The sequence below is a fragment of the Corythoichthys intestinalis genome, chromosome 10 (assembly GCF_030265065.1).
Source record: "Corythoichthys intestinalis isolate RoL2023-P3 chromosome 10, ASM3026506v1, whole genome shotgun sequence".
Classification (NCBI taxonomy): Eukaryota; Metazoa; Chordata; class Actinopteri; order Syngnathiformes; family Syngnathidae; genus Corythoichthys; species Corythoichthys intestinalis.
Window position 1 is genome coordinate 30,937,016 of NC_080404.1, and position 25,640 is coordinate 30,962,655.

General features: G+C 39.8%; 2 protein-coding genes across 4 annotated transcripts in view; both read left to right on the forward strand.

Moving 5' to 3' along the window:
* pibf1 (progesterone immunomodulatory binding factor 1) overlaps nt 1-3,430 on the forward strand; it is a 39,840-nt gene extending 36,410 nt beyond the window's left edge. The window contains exon 18 of one of the 2 annotated variants that reach the window (XM_057847787.1): nt 990-3,430. In XM_057847787.1, coding sequence (XP_057703770.1) covers nt 990-1,043 — 54 coding nt within the window. In that variant the 3' untranslated portion in view covers nt 1,044-3,430. The remainder of the gene's footprint in view (nt 1-989) is intronic. The other variant, XM_057847788.1, reaches the window with a different exon arrangement.
* A 4,083-nt stretch (nt 3,431-7,513) lies between these two features.
* The window catches only part of klf5a (Kruppel like factor 5a), a 61,579-nt gene continuing 43,452 nt past the window's right edge, over nt 7,514-25,640 (forward strand). The window contains exons 1-4 of one of the 2 annotated variants that reach the window (XM_057847794.1): nt 7,514-8,180; nt 8,849-9,815; nt 14,494-14,553; nt 21,113-22,714. In XM_057847794.1, the coding sequence (XP_057703777.1) occupies nt 8,019-8,180; nt 8,849-9,815; nt 14,494-14,553; nt 21,113-21,291 (1,368 nt within the window). In that variant the 5' untranslated portion in view covers nt 7,514-8,018 and the 3' untranslated portion in view covers nt 21,292-22,714. Of the gene's footprint in view, nt 8,181-8,848; nt 9,816-14,493; nt 14,554-21,112; nt 22,715-25,640 lie in introns of those variants that run through there. The other variant, XM_057847795.1, reaches the window with a different exon arrangement.

A 25,640-nucleotide genomic window follows, 5' to 3' on the forward strand; every position in this document is an offset into this window, starting at 1 on the left:
GGCAGGGAGGAAGGAAAAAAAAACTTTTTGTCAGTTGAGTTTCATTTGAGCAACAACTGAGGCAAAAGTCGCACAAAGGGGAATAGGGACACTTATGTTGATATTATTCTTTATTCACCGTGTTATATGGAGGTGAAATATTTAAGGTATCATTTATCCTGCCTCAGTTTTGCATTTATTTGTGTGGTAAGATATATACTGTATGTCGTACAAGACATATATGTAGGTGCAGCTAAATAAATTAGAATATCGGTGAAATTTGATTTTTTTTATGAGTTGAATCCATAAATTAGAACTCATCACTCAATACAAAAATAAAAGGTTCTTTTAAGCAGGCCTGTTCATTTTCAGTTTCCGTAATTATGTAAAATGTAATGTCTGAAAATTATTTTGAGTTTTAAGACCATCCAAATTAAAGATAAATTCACTTTCCATTTGTGTAGTTTTACTTTTCTATTAAACGATTGAAATAAATTGCATGTTTTCCAACACCTATTCATGAACTCAAATGAAGTAAGTAATCGCATATATTTGGCATTCCCGTACTTCCTTTTAGCCCTTTCTGTCGCCGCCAGGTCATAATAAAGAATGTTATGAAAGGTTTTATCAAGTTTACAACTACTGCATACATTGTAATAAATAGAAGAACAAAGGTAAAGCTAGCTGAAGGTTTTTTGTAATTTAAATTATACATTTTTAAAATATACTTCTCACATAAATTAAAGGAACAAAGTGTTCCTTGAATTTTTGTGAGCAGTATATACTGCACTTAGTGTATATGGATTTTTTTAAACGGGTCATTTAGACATGCAACAAAACAGGAGGGTTTGTGTTGCATGAAAATACATCACTTCATCTTCTTTCTAAAACAAGATAACTACCTCATTGTAAAAAAAAAAAAAAAAAAATAGGCATCCCACACCCTCAACCCCCTAAAAACCCTCAAGTATCACATTGTTTATCAAATCTTCCCTTTGTTTTATTTACAGACCAAAAGAGAAGCTCCTGATTGGTACCAAAGACTCAAGCAGAAACCCAAATGACTCGTGTGTTTTTGTTTATGGTGGTGGTGGTGTTTGGAAAAAACATTTTGTAAAGTTTTTACCTAATTTGTTCATATATAAACTTTCTGTAGGTTTTGAAATACCTGGTACTCATTCTCCCATACAGTTGGATGTTCCTCAGGTAACACATTCCTCACAAAAGCTCCCATGTATTTTTCTTTCCTGGCACGCGTCGCTGGTATTGCGCCCATTTTTCATCTCATTGGTTCCACGCTGCCATAGTCTTGAATTGGACACATATTTTACATAACCTGAGAATGTACACGGGAAATCCTCCTGGTAGTTAGCAGTTAGGTACCGTGAACCTTAATTATAGTGCAACGTACATTGCTACACAACACTGCTGAAATTAATTCCTCAGTACCTTGCCAGTGTGTACTGGTATTTTTTTTTAATGATATTGGCATTAAATTCTATTCACAGATTTCACATGATTGCTGACAGACGGGCATGTGTTCTACTGTGGAAAAATGTTTTAAGAGTGTGTCATCTTCAGTTCAAAACATATCCTATGCCCCAAAAATACCTGTTTGAAACACGTAGGTGAACAGATAAATTGTAAACAGATGATTGCCATGATTGGGTATAAAAGGAGCATCCCTGAAAAACTCACATTTGTTTCAAAGAAAGAACAACTGCGTGAACAAATAGACCAATTGCTTAAGAGCAGGGAGGTGGAATTAATCAAAACTTTGAACATTCAATCATCTTTTATTTGTAGTGTATTCACTTCAATATACATTAAGAAATCATTTTTTTAAAATGATTATGTTTTTAACAATTTCCCAAGTTTATTAAAATTGTTGTGGATGGAAGTTAATTCTTAATTGCCATATTAATGCCTTTTTGGGTCAAAAATAGTGTGAAACTGACTTGTTCGCACAGCAGTGTAAGACGTCATCGTCACACAGCACAAAGTGTCACGCTCAATTACTGCTGTACTGCAATTACTAATGGTTTTGTTATTGTCGCTTACAAAAGGCAATATTTACAGCAATTTTAACGCAGCTGCGGTATTAGTTTAGTTTAAAGCTGTGTCCAAACAAGTCCTCCAGGGCCGCTGTGGGTCCTGGACTTCGTTCCTACCAATCGAGCACAGATAGTTTAACCAATGAAGTTTATTCTAAAACAAGCAGCAACTGACTGCGATTAACTGATTACACTTGCAAGACACCAGATTGGTGAAAATGTGTCATCTTGTTTTGTTAGAATGAAATCCAGCACCCACCGCAGCCCTACGGTATGTGGAATAGTTTGGATACCCTGAGCTAGATTATAGCTTGTCTTATTTATTTACTAATTACAAGTTAAGTTGCCCCTGTAACAGTTAAAATTGGTTGCAAACCGATGCAAGAGTTTGAGCCCCACGGTGTTTGTTTCGTTGTTTTTAACCATACTAAACATTTTATATATACAACGTAGACACAGTGTTACCCTGAATTAGTGATAGACGTCGACACAGTCTCAAAATATGTCATCACGTCACCAGAGAACGTATGCTCAAAAATTATGAATAAACTCTCACCTTAGAAACTTGTAAATCAAAGTTTGCATCCTATGATTGTGTTCGAGTGGGGGGCGGGCAGCCTGGGCCATATCTCAAAGTACTACCTCATAGCTTCTGCAGCTGTTTTTTCGCATTTACCTTGTATTTCCTCAATTTTTAAGAAGAAAAGGTCTGATTATTTCACCAATTCTAATGGATTTCAAATATCTTTGTGGGGAAGTAAAGCTTGTTCAAACTGCATAACATAAAACCAAAAATCTTAATAAAATTTTGCCTCAAGTTTTTGGTTTTGGTGGAATGACTCACATATTTATGGTTCAAAGTCTATCCACACTTACACTGACTACTACTTTGATAAGCAGTGTTGTAACAAAATAAAAGTACTTCAATACTGTACTTAAGTAAATTTTTGTGTGCCTGTACTTTGAATACAAATATGAAGTGGTGCTTCTTACTTCACTAAATTTTACAGCATGTAGCTGTACTTTTTACACCACTACTTTTCAAATTTTCTCCTGCGTTACACGTTAGTTTTATTTTTTTTCTCATTGTGAATTGATAGTTTCGTTTTCATGCCTCCGGCGCAATCGATTACCCTCGTGTAACTATACCAAAATTGAGCATTGGAGCCATCAACACAAGTACAATCACGATTAAGCAGATGAACAAGATATTGACCAATAAAAACCAACAGCCAGAGCAGAACACCTTCAGATGGGTGCGGCACACTTTTGAACAGTAGGTGCGGGTTTGCATCTGATAGTTGCTTGTAATTCCCCATTAAGCTAAAGTTTGGAGTTTTTGAGCTTGTTAACCTTCTGTTTACAGTGCAGTCAATTTAGTTGCTTGTTTTAACCATACTGTACAGTTTTAAATAAAATTGAGCAGTCAATGGAATTTGTGGTCCATTTAATATTGGCCCAGATCTCTGTCTATGCGGTGTATCAACCAACTGTGTACACCCCTCACATTTCTGCAGCTATTTAAGTATATCTTTTCATGGGACAACACTGACAAAATTGCACTTTGACACAATGAAAAATAGTTTGTGTGCAGCTTGTATAACAGAGGTAATTTATTTCCCCTCAAAATAACTCAAAATATAGCCACTTATAAACTAAACCCCTGGCAACAAAAGTGAGTACACGCCTATGAAAAAACGAACATCCCTAAATGTCCAAATTGTGTACTGCTTGTCATTTTCCCTCCAAAATGTCATGTGACTCCTTACAGGAATGCTGTCAGCGTTGCTGCAGAGATTGAAGAGGTGGGGCGTCAGCCTGTTAGTGCTCAGACTATACGCCGTACTCTACATCAAATTGTTGTTCATGGCTGTCACCCCAGGAGGAAGCCTCTTCTGAAGACTGTACACATGAAAGCCCGCAAACAGTTTGCTGATGACATGTCAACAAAGCACATGGATTATTGGAACCATGTCCTATGGTCTGATGAGATGGGCGGCTTTCTTGTGTACCATCTTCAGTTGAGGCTTCCTCCTGGGGTGACAGCCATGCACACCAATTTGATGTAGAGTGCGCCGTATGGTTTGAGCACTAACAGGCTGACTCCCCACCTCTTCAATCTCTGCAGCAATGCTGACAGCACTCCTATAATGAGTCACATGATATTTGGGAGGGAAAATGACCAGCAGTACTCAATTTGGACATTTAGGGATGTACGTTTTTTCATAGGGGTGTACTCTCTTTTGTTGCCAGGGGTTTAGATATTAATAGCTATATTTTGAGTTCTTTTGAGGGGAAAATAAATTCGCTCTATTATATAAGCTGCACACACACTACTTTTCATTGTGTCAAAGTGTCATTTTGTCAGTGTTGTCACATGAAAAGATATACTTAAATATCTGCAGAAATGCGAGGGGTGTACTCACTTTTGTGATACACTGTATTTATGCAATCTTCTGTACCGCGTATTCCCACGAGTGTTGCAGGGGTGCCATTGCCTATCCCAGCTATAGGCAGGAGGCAGGGTACACCATATACTAATACATAAGAAGAAAAACAAATTCCCTCACCCTCCCCTCATCTCCCCTGGTAGGGTGGGTGGCTGTTCATCTCAATCTCTGGTCCTCTACCAGAGGCCTGAGAGCTTGAGCGTCCTGCGCAGTATCTTTGCTGTTCCTAGGACTGCACTCTTCTGGATGGAGATGTATGATGTTTCTCCATGTATCTGCTGAAGCCACTTCTCCAGTGTGGAGTGACCCCTGGCACTATACATATATATATATATATATTTTTTTTAAATTTATTTATTTACTTATATACCGTAGTTTTCCGACTATAAGACTACTTTTTTCCCTCATTTTGAATCCTATGGCTTACATTTCAATGCGGCTTATTTGTTGATTTATTTGGGTTAACAGGCCACACTTTATTTGACAGCGGTTTCATAACACTGCCACAACAAGACCGTCATAATTATGACATGACACTGCCATGAGCATCAATGAATGCTTATGACATATCATTTTATGTCATCCGGCAAATTATGTCACTAACTCCATTTATGTCCAGCTCAGATCTTTTACATCCATTCAAAAGAGATAATTTTCCGGAAGACATAAATGACATCTGTCATAAGCATTCATTAATGCTCATGGCAGTGTCATGTCATAATTATGACGGTTTTATGACAGTCTTGTGGCGCCACTGTCAAAGTGTTACCAAATACCATAACTACCAATTAATGAAACAACTGGAACAGTAAATGAAGAAATAATTAGCACAGAACATTAATTTTGATTGTTATTTACATCTGTTGCACTGCAATGCATTCTAGGAGGCATGTTAAACGACAACAGTGTTGACAGCAGGTGGCAGCAGAGGTTGACTGTCTCCCCCAAGGGGGGAGTGATGTCCAAATGAAGCCATGAAGCTTGGCAGCCAATTGGTTCAACGCTTCGTTGGTGGTTCATTTGGTCTTATGACAGTCTTATGTAGCCACTGTCAAATAAAGTATTATTGGTTGATATCTTTTGGAGTTATTTCCCATAATACAGTGAGCGGCTTATAGTCCAGTGCAGCTTATCTATGCACAAATGCCATTTTCGTGTCAAATTTGATTGGTGGGGGTTTATAGTCAGCTGTGCCTTATATCCCGAAAATTACGGTAATCACATTTTTGCATCGGGAGAAATTATTTGTACTTTTTACTTGTAAAGCAAATTTTAAAGCGACTACTTTTGTACATAAGTATTTTTGCCCCCTGTATCTGTACTTTTACTTGTCGATAGGCTAGTGTTCCGACCAGTAGTGTGGGTTTGGTCTCAACATTGGTAGGGACAAAATAACAGCATAACCTACATGTACACTTTTTGCTCGGGATAGGACATGAATAAGACCAAACAAATTGGGTGAAAGGGGGGCAGGGTTACATTTTTCACGAATATGAACCTAATTAATTGATACGCTAAATCGGGGTTGCTCATTACGTCAGTCACGATCAACCAGTCGATCGCAACGCTAGTGTGGGTAGCTCGTTGCATCCTCCCAAAAAGCTTTTTTTTTTTTTCAATGTACATAGTTAATTTTGATTATGTGGTGTGTATGTTGTTTGAGCAACGTAAGAGGTTATGCAGCACCCGTCCCTCTGTATGTAGCTACTTGCTTACGTTTTTCTGGTTCTATAGTTTCCAGTAGAGTTCACTATATTTCTCACAGTCTAATTAACGTTAACAGTAGAAAACGCAAACAGTAGGACACTTCTCTCTAAGCACGCAGCCTTCTACTCGAGTTTTGCAGGTTAGCACGTTCCTACAGTTTAATGTTTTGCTAATTCTGATACAGGTTAGACTTTCAGTAGCAAAATTTGTGGTGTGTTTCCCACCTCCACAACATTGGTGTCTTTTTTTTTACAGTGGCTGCTGCTGACCGAAAAAACCTTCTAATATCCGGAGGCGGCATGTTGTCGACATGTATCTAAATTACCTGTATAACTGAACTCATTAAATAATGCATATAAGCAAGGGCGTAGGTTTGGTCTCAACATTGGGAAGGAACGATATAACAAGATATACAAGGACTGATCTATAACTGTGGCATACTAAACTTCTAAGACTCGAACCAAAGTACTCTCATGAAATTCTGATGTGATTTCACTTCACAGATTTTTTTCCTTGCGTCAATGTTCATGTTAAATAAAGGGACTCAGACTCTGAAGCAACTGCGTTGCTTTGCCGTAATGCACATAATGCAAACAATGATCCAAATGAGGGATGGCTAGCTTGACTTCGTTATTCCTTGCGGAAGCTGTCGTGACCGCAATAATTTTGCAGGTTAGCTGGTTCACACAGTTTAATTTTATGCTAACTCTGATGCAGGTTGGACTTTCGGTAACAAAATTAGTGGTGTTTCCCCCACCTCCACAACATTGACGTCTTTTTACACTACTAGCTGCTGCTGGCCAAAAAAACTTCTAATATTTCTCCCCTTCGAAGAGGGCAGCGGAGGCGGCATGTTGTCGACATGACTCTGGGGGCTGTGTGTGTTTGGGGGGGGGGGGGGGGCGGGGTCAAGTCATCCGCCAACCAAACGTGCATTTTGGTGGGGGAAATGGATTGGCACATTCAGCAAGTAAAAAGCGATAAATGTAAGTCTGAACATAATGAAAGTAATTAGCTTAATAAAGCAAGGGTAAATTCTATCATTACAACGTATGGGAAGACAATCTAAATTACATATATAACTGAACTCATTACAAAATGCAAACAAGGTTGCTTAAAAGTTGGTGGGGACAATTTGAGCATCCTGAAAAGATGGTAGTGATATGTCCCTACCGTCCCTAAGCAAACCCTTGCATATTAGGTTGCTTAAAGGTTGGTTGGGACAATTTGAGCATCCTGAAAAGTTGGTAGCGTTATGTCCCTACCGTTTCTATGCAAACCTACGCCCTTGGTACCGACATACATGCACACCAAAACTGTCGTAAGCCATTGATGCACTTGTCCTGATTTCTTTTTAAAATTATGACAAGACGGAACCATCTCTCTTCATTCTTCTTCATTCAGTTTCTTGGGATATATCATTCCTGGTTTCGGTTCATTTGTTTCACTTCAAATGAGCTGTGCCAAGGTTTATTCAACCTTGACTTACCCTTGTGGAAGCGCGGTGCACGCGTCGGTAATGCATTTAGATGGAGAGTTCAGGGCGGTGGCCGCGGTTGAATGAGTGATGGGGAGCCTTTTAAAGGTCTAGTGGGCGGTGCGTGTACTCTATTTACACCAGGCCCGCTCCGCCCTACACGCTGAACATTGAAAACTGATGGTGGGCCGCTGGAGGAGGCGAGACAAGTGCAAACGGAGATGTAAGCAAGATCGTTCGGCTCCACTCCCTCCCCCGGCTCGATTGTAGCATCCTCTGCTCTTCCTCCTCATTTCGGCGTAACTAAAACGGGGTTCGGTTAAAGTGTTTCCCCCTCCTTTTGGGAGCTCCATGGCTGCGACACTAGCGATGAGCGGAGGCGGCGGCGGGCACGAGGAGCCCTTCTACCCGTTGCACAAGGCGTCCTTGTCCGTAGGATTCCACCTGGAAGACTTCGGCTTGGAGTGTAAGATGAGCGACGCGGACAGAGGCGGACACAGCGTCTTCTCCCAGGTAAAAACAACCCCCCCAAAAAGCTCTGATCGTGATCGATTGTGTTTGGGATTCAATGGGCGTGGCGGCTGTTTTTCCCTAACCGGCCTGACACACCGCGCGATCTCCTTTGTTTTTTGTTTTTTTAATATGCCTAGTGTAACATTCACTGTACACACGCCAGACATTTTTCGTGTTGCATGAGCTGCCAGTTGGCGAGCAGTTGTCGGTTTGCAACAACTGACCCTGGTCTGAAAGGTCCAGCTAACTCTCGCTGCACTGCATGAGAGCAAAGAGGCTGAGAGGACCGTAGAACAGCCGGCGAATAAGCTTAGAAATAGCAGGACCCCATCTCAGGCGACTACTGCACGTAAGGAGCCATGGGTGTTCCCCCTCTATTTATTTTTTTCCTTGCTCCTAATTTCTGCAAGTGAAACCCTTCACAGATTTTAACAGCAAATTTGCAAAGTCATAGGAATCAAGAGTTGAGTGCACGCAGAAAGGCTTGCAGGTTTCCGAGTTCAGTTTTACAGGCAGAGTGGGAATGTGGCAGCCGCCTATTGATGACCACTTGATAAATGTCTGAGTGGTGACTCACCGATCAAATGTAAAATGGTTCTGTAGCACCTTGTCAGGAGTTGAGTGAAATGCTTACTTTTATTTATTTATTTTTGCCTTCCTCTTGACAGGCAAAGTGCGAGATGGACCGCTATCTCTCTCCACAGCCGCTTCAAGACACACAAAAGTCCCAAAGAAACGGTGCCACAGGGGTAGATCCCTTCTTTGAGGAGGACCATACCGCGGCTCCCTATACCCTCAATATGAATCTCTTCCTTCCCGACGTGGCTTACACGAGATCTGGCTTGGCCCAGCCGCAGCGGCCCCCTCAGGCCCACGGGGACCTCGTCCAGGTCAAGACTGAATCGGCGGCGCCGTGCTTCTCGCAGAACCCCCACGTGCCCACGAGTAGCTGTGGTGCCATGGAAACCTCAGGCGTCAACATGGCAGGGTTACCTGACTTCACCAGCGCTTTCAATCAACCTGGTGGTGAGTCCCTGCCAGAGGTGTTCATCAAACAAGAGATGACATCGCCTTTTGAGGAGCAGCTCCATCAGCATGATGGGGGCGCCTCACTCTTCCAGCTCTTGATCTCTGGTTTGGAGCATCACCATGGCAATGGCATAGAAGCTCACCATCAACGTGACCCTCAGCAGCAGAACCTTTCGCATTCCTCAGCCGTCCACACGCCCTTCCGTACCACCCAACAAGATCAGACTGCTAAGTCTTCCTTCTGCAGCAGGGCTCCTTACCCCCACGCCCACTTCTTCCAACAGCAGCAGGCACCCTACCTGCCGCCCTCGCCGCCCAGCTCCGAGCCAGGAAGCCCCGACAGGCAGAAAGAGCTTCTCCATACCATGTCGCCACCGCCCTCGTACGCGGCGACTATTGCCTCCAAGCTGGCGGGCAGCCCACCCGGTCTTGTGCCCGACACACTGGCGCTGCCGCTCGCGTCACGCGTCGCTGCTACGGTATCGGGTCAAGCGACACCGCTGCCCCATGCACCCGCAGCCACGCAGGCCCTGACCACCGCCCGCTACAACCGCAGGAACAACCCTGACTTGGAGAAGCGACGAATCCACCACTGTGATTATCCAGGTTAGAACAAAATCTCAAGTTTATATTGTTGTTTCACATTTTTCAATATTCTTGATATTCTATTCAACTCATTTTCTACCACTGACAGCGATAGACGTCCAATGCATTTTGACTGGGAGGGTTGGCACTGAAGGATAGCCAGCAGCTCTACCAGTCATTGTACAAAAATGAAAACATAAGTAGGGGCATGTGGGAGGGGTTTCAATATCAAATTATTTTAACTCATAATAGCATATATCTTTTAAGAACTACAAGCCTTTCTATCCGTTGATCCCTTTAAATAAAAATTGAAGAATTACTATAACAATAGAATTCTGGATCCATGTCAAAATGTAATGGGCCAAGCCACACCCGTCTGAAAAGCGGTTCTGCAGTGTAAGAAAACTTATATAGTAGGTAAAACCATGCTCTAGTAGAAATTTGTTCCAACTAGTACAATTTAATAATATTATTTGTAGTACTGGTAGGATACAGTTGTCACCAAGTGCTGAATTTTGACACACTATTAAAATGTAAGTGTCTTACTACTGCCGACAAACAATATACTAGCACATGGACCTTAAGTTACCCACCATCGTAGATGATGATAGGCATTTTGACTGGGAAGGCTAGAGGCTATCCTTCAGTGCCAGCCCTACAAATGTCTACTAGAGCATGGTTTTACCTCACTATACAAGTTTTCTTACACTACAAACCGCTTTTAAGACAAGTGTGGCATGGCCCCATTACATTTTGACATGGATCCAGAATTCTATTTTTGAATATTAATTCTTCAATTTTTATTTAAAGGGATCCACGGATAGAAAGGCTTGTAGTTTTTAAAATACATTATTATTAGTTAAATAATTTGATATTGAAACCACTCTTGATGTTTTCATTTTTATACAATTTGTAAAATTTGTTTAACTAGTAGGTTGCCATTGTTGTTGACGTCGCAGGGCAGTGACGTCACTTGGTTACACTGCCGGGCTTCCAGAGAATGACTCTAGCGACATAAACATGTTATCTGTCCAACCCTTTCAATTTTCTTCCCTTTCAAAGTTGATATTTCACAAAACGAGCAGCAAAAGCAAAATGAACAGGAAAGACTGGCTGAGACGAGAGTAGGGAAAAAAAGTGTTCTGCCAAAATGTGCTACACCGGCGAAACGTTGGCTTGTTTTGTTTAGATGCATAAAGACAGAAAATACTATGGATGCCTTGAGAAAATACTTAAACGTAGTAATATCAAATAAGGGTGGTTTAAATATGCTACGTGACTAACGTGGTCAACAGATCAACAATCTGCTTTAAAGCTACCACAAGAAAAAAATGCTTAAAGTATGCGAGGGAAACACATGCAAAAAGTATTTTGAGGCAATGAAAAGGTAATGAAAGACTTAATAATAAAAACACAAAAGGTAAGCACTCGCCGCTTTTAACCAATGTGCATATGTATTGGACGTCTCGCCGCGTAGAAGGAATTGGAGTAACCCGGAAGTGTTCTTCTAGTGACAGTGACAAACTACGTCATCACCCCGAGCCTCCATTATGCGCTTAAAACATGGCGCCTTCCATAGGTCAAAACATGTACTAAATATTATAAATTTTTAAATCAATGGCAATATTTTATGTGTTTCTAATAACCTATTTTAGTAAAAGGAAACAACTTTGGCTTATTAGAGCCTAAGTCTTTAAATCCCAGATTCCCTTTAAAAAGAAATGCATGAAAACTATTGACAATTTCAGGAATTGTGTGGGTAAAGCATCAGCAATACATTTAGAGTTCCCAGATGTGTGCAGTGATTGAACAAACAATCACACTAACATTGTTTGACTTTGTTTATTTGAAGTTGTTAGGCGTTGTAAAAAATTATCCTGAGTGATAAACTTTATGTTTTTGGTGGTCAATTTGCAGGAATATATACTTGGTTAGGGTATAGGTTGGTAAATTGCGGTAGACTATTGGATCAACAGTATTTGAGAATTTTCTCTCCCTATTGATAAAAGTTAATTATTGGATGTTCCTAAAGGACTATCCAAAGCAATTATCCTTTGGTGTGGGGTATGTTGAGTGTGAATGTCACAAGGGAAAAAATAAATGTGTAAAGTCAGAATGTTAGCCAATTAAGCATTTGACCAATATGAGCAATTCTCTTATAAAGTCAGCAATCTTACATGTTTTACTTGTTCAGCTAATGTTTGCAAATCCTGCATAAATGCAAAGAAAAGTAAAAGGAGAAACTAGTTGTATTCCAGCAATTTCTTCAGTAGTATTCAGGACTATCCAGGAGAGTGGAGGTGTGCAAATTGGCTGATTTGTGCTGTCACTTTGTTGTTAACTCGCCGTGCAGCATGAGCAGGCTGTTGAATGATTACAACCAGTCACTTGAGTTTCTTTTGTTTGTTTTTGAAAACTCGACTTTCTTCTCTTTGTGTACTATCACACATTTTATGGCTGGAGTGCTCTCAGCAGTGAGTTCTCACAGATGGCTGCGGCTTTAAAGACATTACTGGTATGATGATGGAATGAACCTGTGGGCGTATTTGTGTTAATTAAGCAGGCCTGTTATGTCAGTGTGAAGGCTTCCAGCTCCATTGGATAACTAACTCCGTTCATTCACTGGAATCTTTTTATTCCCCAAAAATCATCACACGCTCTCACTGGAACTCCTCGATGTGCAGCTACTTGCAGCCCGAGCAGCGCCAACGTGTAAAAGGGAGACTTAAAAGTGGAGCTTTCTTTAAGCGTGTTTGCGCACGTCCAACGACTTCAAATTAAAATGATGCAGAGCACTCTCACGCGTCAAGGAGAGATTCTCTCAATGCAAAACTAACACGGAGAGACATGTTTCAAAGTGACCCGCCTTGCTGAAAGACCTCATTAGGAATGTGGACATGAATGTTAATTGTCTCAGTTTTTATGCCATACAAGCAAGTGGGGTTTAACCTGTTTATCTGCTGTTTTTTAAAAAGTGGGATGTTCACCCGCAATTTTTTTTTTTTTTTTTAAAGATAGTTTTAAACAATTTTTGGGCGTTCATCTGCTGTGAGAGATTGTCAGGTGTGCTGCAAGAAATTTCAGATATCTACTACAAGGCTCATCTACAGTCAAGGGCGGAGCTTTGCATAGGGACGGTAGGGACATAGTGTAACACTACCAACTTTTCAGGATGCTCAAATTGTCCCCAGCAACATTATATGTATTTTATAATGACTTCAGCTATACAGGTAATTTAGATTGTCTTCCCATATGTTGTAAGGATAGAATTGACCCAACCATTATTAAATGAATTATTTTCATTATGTTCAAACTTACATTTACCCCTTTTCACTTTCTGAATGTGCCGGTCCATTTTTTTCCTTCTCAAACACACACGCATGTTCACACTCACACAGCCCCGACAGAAATACATGTCGACAACATGCCACCTCCTCCGCCCCCTTCGAGGAGGTTTTTTCGGCCAGCAGAAGCCACTGTAAGCAATTTAAAAAGATGCTAATGTTGTGGAGGTGGGAAACACACCACTAATTTTGCTACTGAAAGTCTGACCTTTATCAGAGTTAGCATAACATTAAACTATGTGAACTTGCTAAAATGCAAACCTCGAGTAGTAAGGTGCTTAGAGAGAATTGTTCTGTTTGGGTTTTCTACTGTTAACGTTAATTAAATTATGAGAAATGTAATGAGCTCTGCTGCAAACTATAGAACCAGAAAAACGTGAGCAAGAAGCTGCTTAGAGAGAGACGGGTGCTGCATAACCTCTTATGTTGCTCACACAACATACACACAACATAATCATAATTAACTATGTTTTGGATGCCGCGAGCTACCCACACTAGGATAGCGATCGGCCTAATGCGCACCCCTGATTTAGCATATAAATGAAATAGGTTCATATTCGTGAGAAATGTAGCCCAGACCCCCATTCACCCAATCTGTTTGGTCTTATTAATGTCCCATCCGGGGCAAAAAGTGTACATGTGGCTTATGCTGTTACATTGTCCCTACCAATGTTGAGACCAAACCTGCGGCCTTGACTACAGTGGTAAAATGACTGTCTTACTAGTAAAGTTTCTCCATCTGCTAGTGCCATTTCGGGCCTACGCAGTTCATACATACTACTAGGCCTTGCTAGTGAGCATGTATGCTTACAAGTGAGCATTAAGCATACAGGTACACAGACCAAAAGCCCGATATCAAAGATTAAGATCATGACTTTGTGGAATTACTAATTACCACAAGCGTTGTTAATTGTTTTCACGAATAAGACAATATTTATTCTTGTAATCCCTGGTCGTTCTTACTACTAAAGATACATAGTGTTAAATACCATTCATGGACCTTCACTAAATAAATGTTAGAAAATGTTTCCATAATTCCAGTGCCAGGCTGAAAAATTGAATGCTCTTTCACTACATGACAGAATGTACAATTAACTAACTAACTTCACCAACAAACACTTAACAACTTCAGTATTCATGCATCATAATAATTTTCAAATATGTGTTAGGAGATATGTTTTTGTTAATGTGCCGTGAGAACTGCCATAAAACAGCCGACATTTCAGAAATGCTCACTATAAAGCACTATCGGTGAATAATGTTTGAACCGGCTCAATTATTGGCTGCCATTGCATTTTTTTCAACGGCATATCCCATTACATTTGATTGAATTGCATTGGTTTCTGTCCCCACAGGCTGCAAGAAGGTCTATACCAAATCGTCCCATCTGAAAGCCCACCTCAGGACCCACACGGGTAAGACGGCGCTTCTTTCCTTCCTGATAATAAGAATAATTGCGGGAAGAAAATGAACGTGCATCTCATATTTCGGCATCCGCGCCTGGTACTGAGTTGCCAGGCAGGGTGTTGTGTTCCTGGCATGCATTTGTGTATGTGTAAATGTAGCCTGCCGCACCATTCCACAACGTCTGCCCAATATAATATTCCATCAAAACAGGTGGAAGTGACACACTTCTGCCATGTGATGGGGTTGGGAGAGCAATAACATTCAGAGTATGTGGTACAATGTCAGCTCACTTACCATGAAACATACTGAAATATATTTGGTCACTAAGCACACACGCATCAATATCTACTTGGTTAGGTTGTCAAGTAGAGTACACACGTATTAATAATTTGGGATTATGTACAACATTTTCCATTTTTTCCAATCAAAGTAATAAAAGGCCCAATTATTGGCCATCTCTAAAAGATTATGCTAGGTGATTATCCAGTGGTATGGAGCACAAACATGCCAATTATTGGGGTATATTTGGAATATTTTCCACTCTTTTGATGAAAAAGCCCAAAAATGATCATAATAGGTGTGTGCAATAGGGGTGTAAAACACTAATACCAATCCAACGCGATATGATATCCATTATTTGGTATTTGCCGATATTACAAAGCCTGCCATGATTCGATTTTATATTCAAGGGCTTTCTATCAATTTAATACGATATCACGAAATACAAAGTAGTTTTGTTCTAATAGAAAAACATATGGCGGAAAACACTCAGGTGACTTGAAGTTCTGCTTTGAGATCCCCAATTTCGCCAAATTTCAAAATTGTCCGATATGCATGTGTGATACATCATTGGAAGGCTTAAAATCTCAATTTTGGGGGGGAAGAAAAATTTTGAACAAGAGGGCATTTTAAAAAAATAATAATGATAATGTTTTTTAAACAGTGAAACTCTGGAGGTGAGAACACGCAAGAGCAGACATCACACATTACAGACACCATGAATTTAACGAGATATTATCGCATACATACTTTGTTTCGATCCAAAAACTCCATGTAGCATGTATCACCGAGTGTCAAGACACAGCTGTAAATGGTCACAGCTGGATTTTTTATTTTATTTTATGGGTGAAACATGGTAATACAAGAAAGGTCGCGATGCAGAAACCGCAGACATCAAGGAGTGGTCATGATTTTCATATATTTACCTTTTTAAAAGTTTTTTTTCCCAATTTTTCTTTGTTTGGATCGATTATTCATCATCTAACATATCGGAGAAAATGCGACAGTAACAAAAAAAAAAGAATCAAGCGATAGTTATGAGGTAGATATCCGTGACTTTTTTACAGACACCATTTTTTCATTTCTTTAAAAGTTTCAAATATGCGAGTGAATACATTATTAAAGTCGTTTTTTTTTTTTTTTTTTTTACTAAATATTAGACATCAATTAATTATTCAAAGCTAAAAATGACAGATTGAACATTTCGAATAATAAATATAATTGCTGAGCTTCTTTTTATGGCTGGGTTGAAACAAAAGCGGTTGCGCGACGTCTGTAAAAGGGGGTTTTCAGGGTAAAATGGACACATTAAAAATAGTTCGGGCGCTTAATGAGCCATGAATCTGCTATGGCAGCATATAGACGTATTGTTCTATCAAACACAATGGTTGTTTTGGCTTAAAATGTCGTGTCTTTTAAAGAGGAGTGCAAGAGCAGAAACTGCTTTTTCAGTCTTTTCTGTGTTTTCCGCCATATCTAAAAAGATATTGATCAATGTTTTCCGTTTTGATCAATTTGATTGCATTGATACTTTACCAATCCATGTATTGATCCAGATTGATGAATCGTTACACTCCTAGTGTGTTGAGATTATTTCCCCCCTATTTTTCCCTCATCTTGAGTATGGGCTTGCACTCAATAAATTGGTGTGGACATATTGTACCATGCTTGAAGGTGCAAATCTGATTTTTTTCCCAACATAGGCATTAAAGGCATTATGTTATACCTAAATATTTCATGCATTTTAGTGACCAGATCAGGCATAATCACAAAATCGGATGTACTGTGTGCTGATGTTCCTATCTGAGATTTTCTTGGCCTTGGAGGAGGTCTTTCTCTCAACGGACTACTCTTCTGGTTGCTTTCACTTCCACTCTTCCTTTCTGGTCCGCCCGTCCTCTGGTCCGAATTGTTAGTTTGGACGAGCAGAAGCAACAAACAAGACCCGGGAGGTGTTTCTTGAGCCCCACCTCGAAGCAGCTAACTAAACAAAGCTTCTGTTGATATCTACACATTCCACATCTTACACTCACACACTCGCAGGGCAACAACACACACCTTAAGCGAGTCGGAGGTTGCAGTTGTAGGAAGGGATGTTCTGAAACACGACAATTAAACATTGCTTGGCCGCACAAAGAGACACACAACCAATTTCCTTATTGTCTTTTCTGTGTAGCTTTCTCTCAATCTCGCCGTCTTTTTTTCCTCTACCTTTAAAACCCCCCCAGGATACCCCCCGGCCCTCTTCCCCCCTCCCTCGACGCCGTTCCTTTTGTTACTCGATGCACCGCTCTTATTCAGACGCTTGACTGCACACGAACACGCACACACATACACCTGTCACTAATCTGTATGAGATGATTCCTAATGCGTTTGGGTCCCCATGGGAGTTCCTCCTCTAATCTCCATCAACATCCATTATCCTGATTGTTTGTGTGCGTGTTTTGTGTGTGTTTTTGAGAGTGTGTTGCGAGATATGAACTCCCCTCTCGCTTCATTTCGTTCCTTGCATGCTCTCTCCTACATTTTAGAAGTATAAATCTGGAGCGCACAGTGCATTTTTATCAGAATCAAGATGAGACAGGCGAACGGGGGGAGGAGGGGTCAAATTGTGTACCCTTTGATGGTTAAGGAAACCTTTTTGGCAACGTGAACTGAAGTGGAAAAGAATGAGTCACTATAAGGCAGTTGGAACATGCGATTTCTCCCAGCCAATCAGTGAAGAAAGATTATTATATGTGGAAAGCTGTCAAATAGTCATAGTATTTTAATTATCCTTCTTAACTCATTAGCTGCCATTGATGGTGATAGACATCCAATTCCGTTTTCACTGGGAGGGAATGGCAGTGATCATTGACTGTAAGCGTAGTAAGCAAACATTTAGATCTTTTTTTTTCTTCCTTGTTTGAAGATGCCGCTGTTACAGGGAACCCAGGGGGCAAAAAAAAAGAAAAGAAATTCCTTACTGTTTGCTTTAAGAGACGACAAATGAGCGATTATTGAGGTTGACAGAGTGACAAAGGTCGTTATGCAATAAGATGGCCGACACCACAGGCCTTTTGCGCCAGGGGCAGAATCGAGCACTGTGACCGACCTGTCTTTCCGGTTCCTCTTATCCGACAGCCTGAATCACTACGACTCGACGTTAGTTAGTCATCTGTTTGTTATTCGAAAGTACAATGATTTTGTTACTGTACTTTTTCGGTATTTCGAATATTTCTTTGTAACTTTTTAGATTTTAAAAATCAACTTGCTAACTCTTTGTCAACAATGGCTTTTTTCAACCTCAACAGATAATGACATTGCAAAAAAAACGTAAATAGATAAGGTCCAAAGTCAACTGTTGTTGAGATTTAGATCGGTAGATAGATAGTTTAGACTAATGTGGCCATTGGCGTGTGTAAATGGGAGCAAATATGTTGTTGTTGACAGCTTTAAGCAGCCTTTTCATCAATCATATTGATCTCAATATCTTAGAAAATAATTGAATTCTTTTCCATAAAAAGCGCGTGTGTATGACTCGTATCATGTTCACTTTATATACACTCTTTTTCTCAACACAGACAGTTGCCAGAGAGAAAAAAACATCACGTTTTACCACCGCTAGACACACTAGACAGGCTGGTTGGAACCCTTCATGACAGCGTTTTTACTAAGCTTTAATTTTGTATAAATGCGAAATCATATTGGAGGTATTGTCTCTTCGCCAGCCATCCTCCACAAACATGTTTTACAAGTCGGTTGGCCCTCCCCCTCTAAGCCATGGCCGTCTGTAACTTTTCTGTAGCCGAAGTATTTCCATACCAGCAATTTCGTTTTCTTCGATGGGGGTGGGGGGGGAAGTCATCGTGTTGCACAGCTGACTCCCTGACACTGAGCAAGAACCGCTGGGGGCGGGTTCAGCCTTGCAGTTGCAAGCAAGGGATTTCTCCATGCATTTTTGGGACATAAAAAATAGCTAATACCTTAGGGATGGTATGACGGAAAATTATTGCAGTTTTGAAACTTTAACGTTTTCATACAACGGTATACCTTAAAACTGGTAATCGGCACATGTCTAGTCATACTATATTATTAGAAGAATTGCTAAATACTGTGGCGAAAGACTATAAAAACTTTTTACGAATGGAGTCATGTGGAGCTGGTTACAGAATATATCAGCACACAAGATACAGTTAGTTTTACTGTCATATCTGAGCAACTTTCAATGACTTTAAATTTTTGGCAACTGGGAATACAATCACTCGCAGTATTTATGTCAAAGAGTCCTCTATGCAATCTTTTTATTTAGATCACTATAATCCATGCTTATCAAAGCAAGGGTAAAGATCCGATATACACTACCGTTCAAGTTTGGGGTGTAAGTGACCCCAAACTTTTGAATCGTAGTGTACATAATGAAAAATCCCATATGATACGCTACGGTTCAAAAGTTTGGGGTCTAAGCGACCCACCCATCAATTAAAGAAGAAATTTGTTCTCTTTCAAATGCGCCATTATGACGTTTTCTCTTCCGTGTCAATTCAAGAAATTAAGTTTGGGCAAAATTTTGATGGGGTGCCACAAACGCTCAAATATTTTGAAAGATTTGTGCAAAAATTATGACACAGCTCTGTCAATAAAATGACATGTATTCTTTTAGGTCGCTGTTATCATCCTAACACCCTCAAAAGCTGTCAAGTAATTTAACATCAATACTGCTGATGTAAAAGTTTGTGCATGTATGGGCCTCTTAAGACTTGCGCTGTTCAAACCATTTTCTTTTTCAAACGCAATATCTACCATAGGCGGTAATAGACATTTAATCCATTCGAAATGCTAGCGAATGATTGCTGTCATGCCTCCCAGTTTGAATGGATTACAGTGATCCCTTGCTACATCGCGCTTCAAACTTTGCGCCCTCAGTCCATCGTTTTTTTGGGGGGGTTTTTTCCAACTAAAAAATGGATAAATAAATACAGATGATCTGTCCCAATCCGATCACGTAGTTTCACTCTACCTCCTGCTGCTTTTCTTGGTCAGGCAGTGCACTCGAGTTGCTTGTTAAAGTTAACGATGATTGACAGACGTTAAGGTTTGGGGGCAGTTTACATGGCGACTCTGCGACACAAAGACGCAATGACTGAGTTGCGGACTCGCCTCGCGTGCATATGGTGCCGGCGAAGACGGAAGGCGAAAACGAAAAATTCTGAATCCTGCCTCCAAAGTGAAAGAATCCGATTGCGGGGAGTTGAGTGGGGCTTCCTCGGCATGCATATCAAAGGCTCCTGCCGCGCGAGACCGCGCTGTTAACGTCAGCACTCGTACACGTCACATTGGGCGTGCGCAGCGCTGCTACTAAACATTAAAAACAGCAAATATGGCGGAATGTCAGCTTTAATTTACTGTTTTAATAATATTTTTAAATTAAATATGTTGAACGTTTCAATTTTTGTGCCTTTTTGAACAAAAGAAAAATGACATCGCTTCGAATGGGCGGGCATATTTTTTTCCGGGCTGAGGGAGCTTGGTGGGGTCAAAGTGCATCATTCTCTGTCGCCAGGTAAATCTGCACTGCCCCCTAGGGCTTGGCATGAATACTATATCGTTTTCATGCGGAATTGCGACATTGTTCAAATGGAGACGCAAATGCAAATATGAAATTGTTCATATTCTCAGAGAGTCACCATGTAAACGGCCCCTTGATTTGCCAGAGAAGCTTGGAAGTCAAAACTTCAAAGTGTCGCATGTGTTAATCATCGTTTAACTTGTTAAATACTTGCTCTAGCAACTCATTGTGTGTAAGTGAGCAGTGTGAGCGGATTTGAGTGGACTCACTCAATGAAGTATTTACTAAAGACAAGCATTTTTCTACGTTATTCTTGTTTAAAAATAATTCGGTGGTACAGTAACATGCTTAAAACTTAATAATAATTATTATTACATTTGAAGTGCTTCAAAACCATTTATTAAAAAATATATACATGAAAATTTTTATTTGTATTGATTATACTTTGGGGAATAAAAGTGAAAAAAACATGTCTTATATTTATCTCTTTCCAATGCTAAATCTGAATAAATACATTATATGCACACCCAAAAAAATAAATAAATTCATTTAAAAAATTGGGGTGGGGGGCACTAATTTGCGGTTTTTCACTTATCGCGGCGGGTTATAGTCCCCCTTGACCACGAAAAATGAGGAATCACTGTACACGTCTATTGCCGTCAATAGCACTAAAACGCCATAATTTACTGTATTCATCTTTGATTTTAGCTCATAATATTTCTCCTCATTGTTCCTTTTAGGTGAGAAGCCTTACAGGTGCACGTGGGACAGCTGCGATTGGCGTTTTGCCCGCTCTGACGAGCTGACCCGCCATTACCGAAAACACACGGGCGCCAAACCCTTCCAGTGCGCTGTGTGCTCGCGTTCATTCTCCCGCTCAGACCACCTGGCCCTGCACATGAAGAGGCACCAGAACTAACTAACACTTCACCACATGGAACGCACTCGCTCATGCCATTTTGGTTTGTTCATTTTTAAAGAAAAAAAATTCCTACCACCACTGATGGGGAGGGAAGTGTTGCTTCTCCTACTGGTGGAGCAGGAACAACTGGACTAAGTACAGACTGGGAATAAACTTTGCAGTCATTTCAATGACTGGAATGATGGCACTTAATCCGGTCCGTGAAACTCATTCGCACGTTTCTAAGGTACGGGGTGCGAATCTGGCTCTGTTCAACCTGTGGAGTTTGCATGTTCTCCCCATGCAGTTTTATACCCCTCTGGATTCATCCCACATTCCAAAAACATGCCCATTACATTCATTGAAGACTCTAAATTGCCCATAAGTGTGAATGGATGCTTATCTTCACAACGGGTGAAATTTCAGGATGTCTAAAATGCACTATAATCTTGTAATGTATAGTAATCAGTCCCTATGATTGGCTGGTGACACATCTAGGGCGTGTCCCTCTTCAAGCTTAAAAGTCAGCCAAGATTGGCTCAAGCTCAACCGCAACCCTAATGAGGATACGCGGTATAAAAAAGAAAATGAACTGATGAATGTGCGAAACCAGCCAAGCAAATTGTATTTCGTTACTTCCTGAAACCGGAATATCCAGATTGTCCTTCTTTGTTCCTTTGTTGTTTTAACCAAATCTTTCAGTTTGCACTATGAATTGGTAACACAGAAAAACGAGTGAGTAAAAACTACACCGTTGGAAGATCAATGCGTGTAAGGAAGGGGGGGGGGGGGCCGATAAATGGAAGGATTTATTTTTTAATTTTTTTTTATTTTTCAGCAAGTGGGATGTTGCTAAAGAGCAGCAATTAGCTGATCAATTATTCATTTTGTCTTTTAGCGAACCAGACACAAACACGAGCAGCTTGAAAAATACTCTCATCTCATCTTGTCCTTATTACCGTGCATCTTTCCAGCTCTTTTGGTACGTTTTCAACCAAAGCTTGTCTTCATCTCCACCTTTATTAAAAGTGCCTCTATATAGTCCGGTTTGTGTTGAATAAATGGTAGCAGAGCTGTGATGCACTGAGACTGTAAAACAACCATGGTGCTGTTTTATGTTTGTTTTTATTGTCACGATTCCAAAAAAAAGAGATCATCCTCTACTGACATGCAAATTAATCTTAAATGTTGTCTATCATGTGTGCGTTCACCCACAGCAGGTAGCATCCAGAGAATAGCACTGTAAACGTAAATATCACGCTATTTATTTGTGTACAAGTGGGGTTAGTGTCACGCCGCCCGTCTTCTTAGGCCCCAGCAAAAATGCCTTAATGTAAATATATTTGATGCACTGTAAATACATTTTTTTAGCTTTTTTTTTTGGCGAAAAAACAAAGTGGCCCTGTGTTCAAAAGGCTTTTTTTTTTTTTGTCAATTTTTGTCATGCAAATGTTTTTTTTTTTTTTTTTTTTTTTGCCTTTCTCTCTTGTTCGTTTAACGTTCCAAAGACAAAAGTTGTTTTTTCTTCAACTGAGTGAAACTTAATAAAAAAAAATTTAAAAATCAACTGACACTTTTACACGTGCTTTGCAATCTTTTGTCACAACAGTGCCGACATCTCACAGCCATGATAAATGGTCAATTATTGTCAGCTGTCTCATTAATCACACATATCTGTAAGATGATGACAAAGTTTCGGTTGATAAACTATTTTTATTTTCTTGTCAATAACTGGAGTGCATTTTGTTGGACAGGTCATGCAGATATTAATGTTTACATTTTTTGGGTGTAAAACAACGGATTAAAATCACATATTTACCCACATGTTCTGTTTAACCCTTCTCAGGGACAGTGGTCACTACAGTGGACATCTATTTAAAAGTTCTCTTATTAACTTATTCACTGTTAGCCTAGGTTACACAGTATGTGTTGTGGTAGATTGTAAAACAGGGAAATTGATTATGAAAACACCTATTGACAGCAATAGACGTCCAATCCATTTCAACTGGGAGGTGCTGGAAGCGATCAAATGGTCAACGAACAATTGCTTCAGTTTAAATGGATTGGATGTCTATTGCCGTCAAACTATGTAAGGTCATAAGAGATTTATAAAATAAAACAAAAAATAACACTTTTAAAAATTATTCTTTTTTCCCCCCCAATTTATTGCGATTTGTGTTGGGTTTTTTTTTTTTTTTGGGGGGGGGGGTTATGTACAATATTTCAATATGAATTTTATTTAGCATTTCATAATTTCTTCGTTAATGTTTTTTTGTTTGTTTTTGCATTGTTTTTCATTCTTTTTTTTATTTATTACCCTTTAACTAATTGATTTTTTTCCACCTTCAAAACGGATCCTTTGGTAATTGATTAGTTTTATTTAAAATCATATATATATATATATATATATATATATATATATATATATATATATATATATATATATATATATATATATATATTAGGGCTGTCAAACGATTAAAATTTTTAATCGAGTTAATTACAGCTTAAAAATTAATCGTAATTAATCGCAATTAATCGCAATTCAAACCATCTATAAAATATGCCATATTTTTCTGTAAATTATTGTTGGAATGGAAAGATAAGGCACAAGATGGTTATATACATTCAACATACGGTACACAAGGACTGTATTTGTTTATTATAACAATAAATCAACAAGATGGGATTAACATTATTAACATTCTGTTAAAGCGATCCATGGATAGAAAGACTCGTAGTTCTTAAAAAAAAAAAAAAAGTTAGTACAAGTTATAGGAATTTTATATTAAAACCCCTCTTAATGTTTTCGTTTTAATAAAATTTGTAAAATTTTTAATCCAAAAATAAACTAGTAGCCCGCCATTGATGTCAATAATTACACAATGCTGATGGGAGCTGAAGCCTATAAAATCAGTCGCACCCAAGCGCCAGCAGAGGGCGGCAAAACTCCATAGACACAACAAGTGAGCGTTTCACTGCACTGTCATTTAAATCTGTCTGAGCGGGCCATCTGCGTTAATTGCGTCAAATATTTTAACGTGATTAATCTGAAAAATTAATTAACGCCCGTTAACGCGATAATTTTGACAGCCCTAATATATATATTAGACCAGGGGTGTCCAAACTTTTTGCAAAGGCGGCCAGATTTGGTGTGGTAAAAATGTGGGGGGCCGACCTTGGCTGACGTCCTTTACGTAGAACAATATATTTAAGCAGATTTTAGCAAGCCATTCTGTGGGTCACATTTGCTTTATCATTTTTTTAAATTAATAATTTCAGCAATCTCACAACTAGCCTTTGTGGCGTTCTCTATCGACTTTCGGGGTCTGGCGAAATACTGCTGCAGTAAAATTAAACTAGCTTCAAGTTGCTTCAATTTCTCGCTACGTACCTTCCCTGTAATCTTGTCGTACATGACAGCGTGTCTTGTTTGCTAATATCGCCTCACATTGAACTCTTTAAAAACAGCGACTCTCTTTGCAAATGAGGCAGACAAAGTTGTTGCGTATTTTAGTGAAGAAATAGTCCAATTTCCACCTATCCTTGAAGCGTCGGCCGTCGCAGTCAACTTTCTTTTTTTTGTTGATTGTCGCCATTTTAGAAAACTCGGAGTAAAGGGTCACATGGGGTAATGTTGCTTAGAGTGCTGCTGCATTTTAATGGGTAAATGAGGAGCAGCATTTAGTGTGTAAGCTACTTCATATGCCGGTAGCAGTACTGCTGACCAATTTATTAAGTCTGTGTGCGGGCCAGACGTTATTGATTTATGACAGAGGCTGGGGACCAGATGAAATGTGACCACGGGCCGCATTTGGCCCCCGGGCCGGACTTTGCACATGTCTGTATTAGACGGTCCAAAAAAAACTTTGAACTGGAAAGAACTTTGGAAAATTGCTGCTCCACAAGGTTATATTTGTTCCCATAGACATTAACAAGTACACAAAATTTCACATTCAAAGTCCTTCAGTGTCCGCGCCCAAGCCCTCACGTTGTCCACTAGTGATCGCTCTCTGTGCGTTACCCCAAGGGTGAAGGATAACCGATTGACTCCCAACTAAGTAACGCAAAATGAAAACAGAAATACACGGTTTGACGACCTACGAACACACAAAGAAATGTGCGGTTGAATCATTTCGGATTTCGGTTCATTGTGGGAAAGCAATAGGGAAACACCATTATAGAGGGCGGGGACAGTAATTGCGTACCAAATGGCACCAAACTTCACACATACGGTGAAGAAAATAAGTATTGAACACCCTGCTATTTTGCAAGTTCTCCCACTTAGAAATCATGGAGGGGTCTGAAATTTTCATTGTAGGTGAATGTCCAGTGTGAGAGAGATAATCGAAAAAGAAAAATCCAGA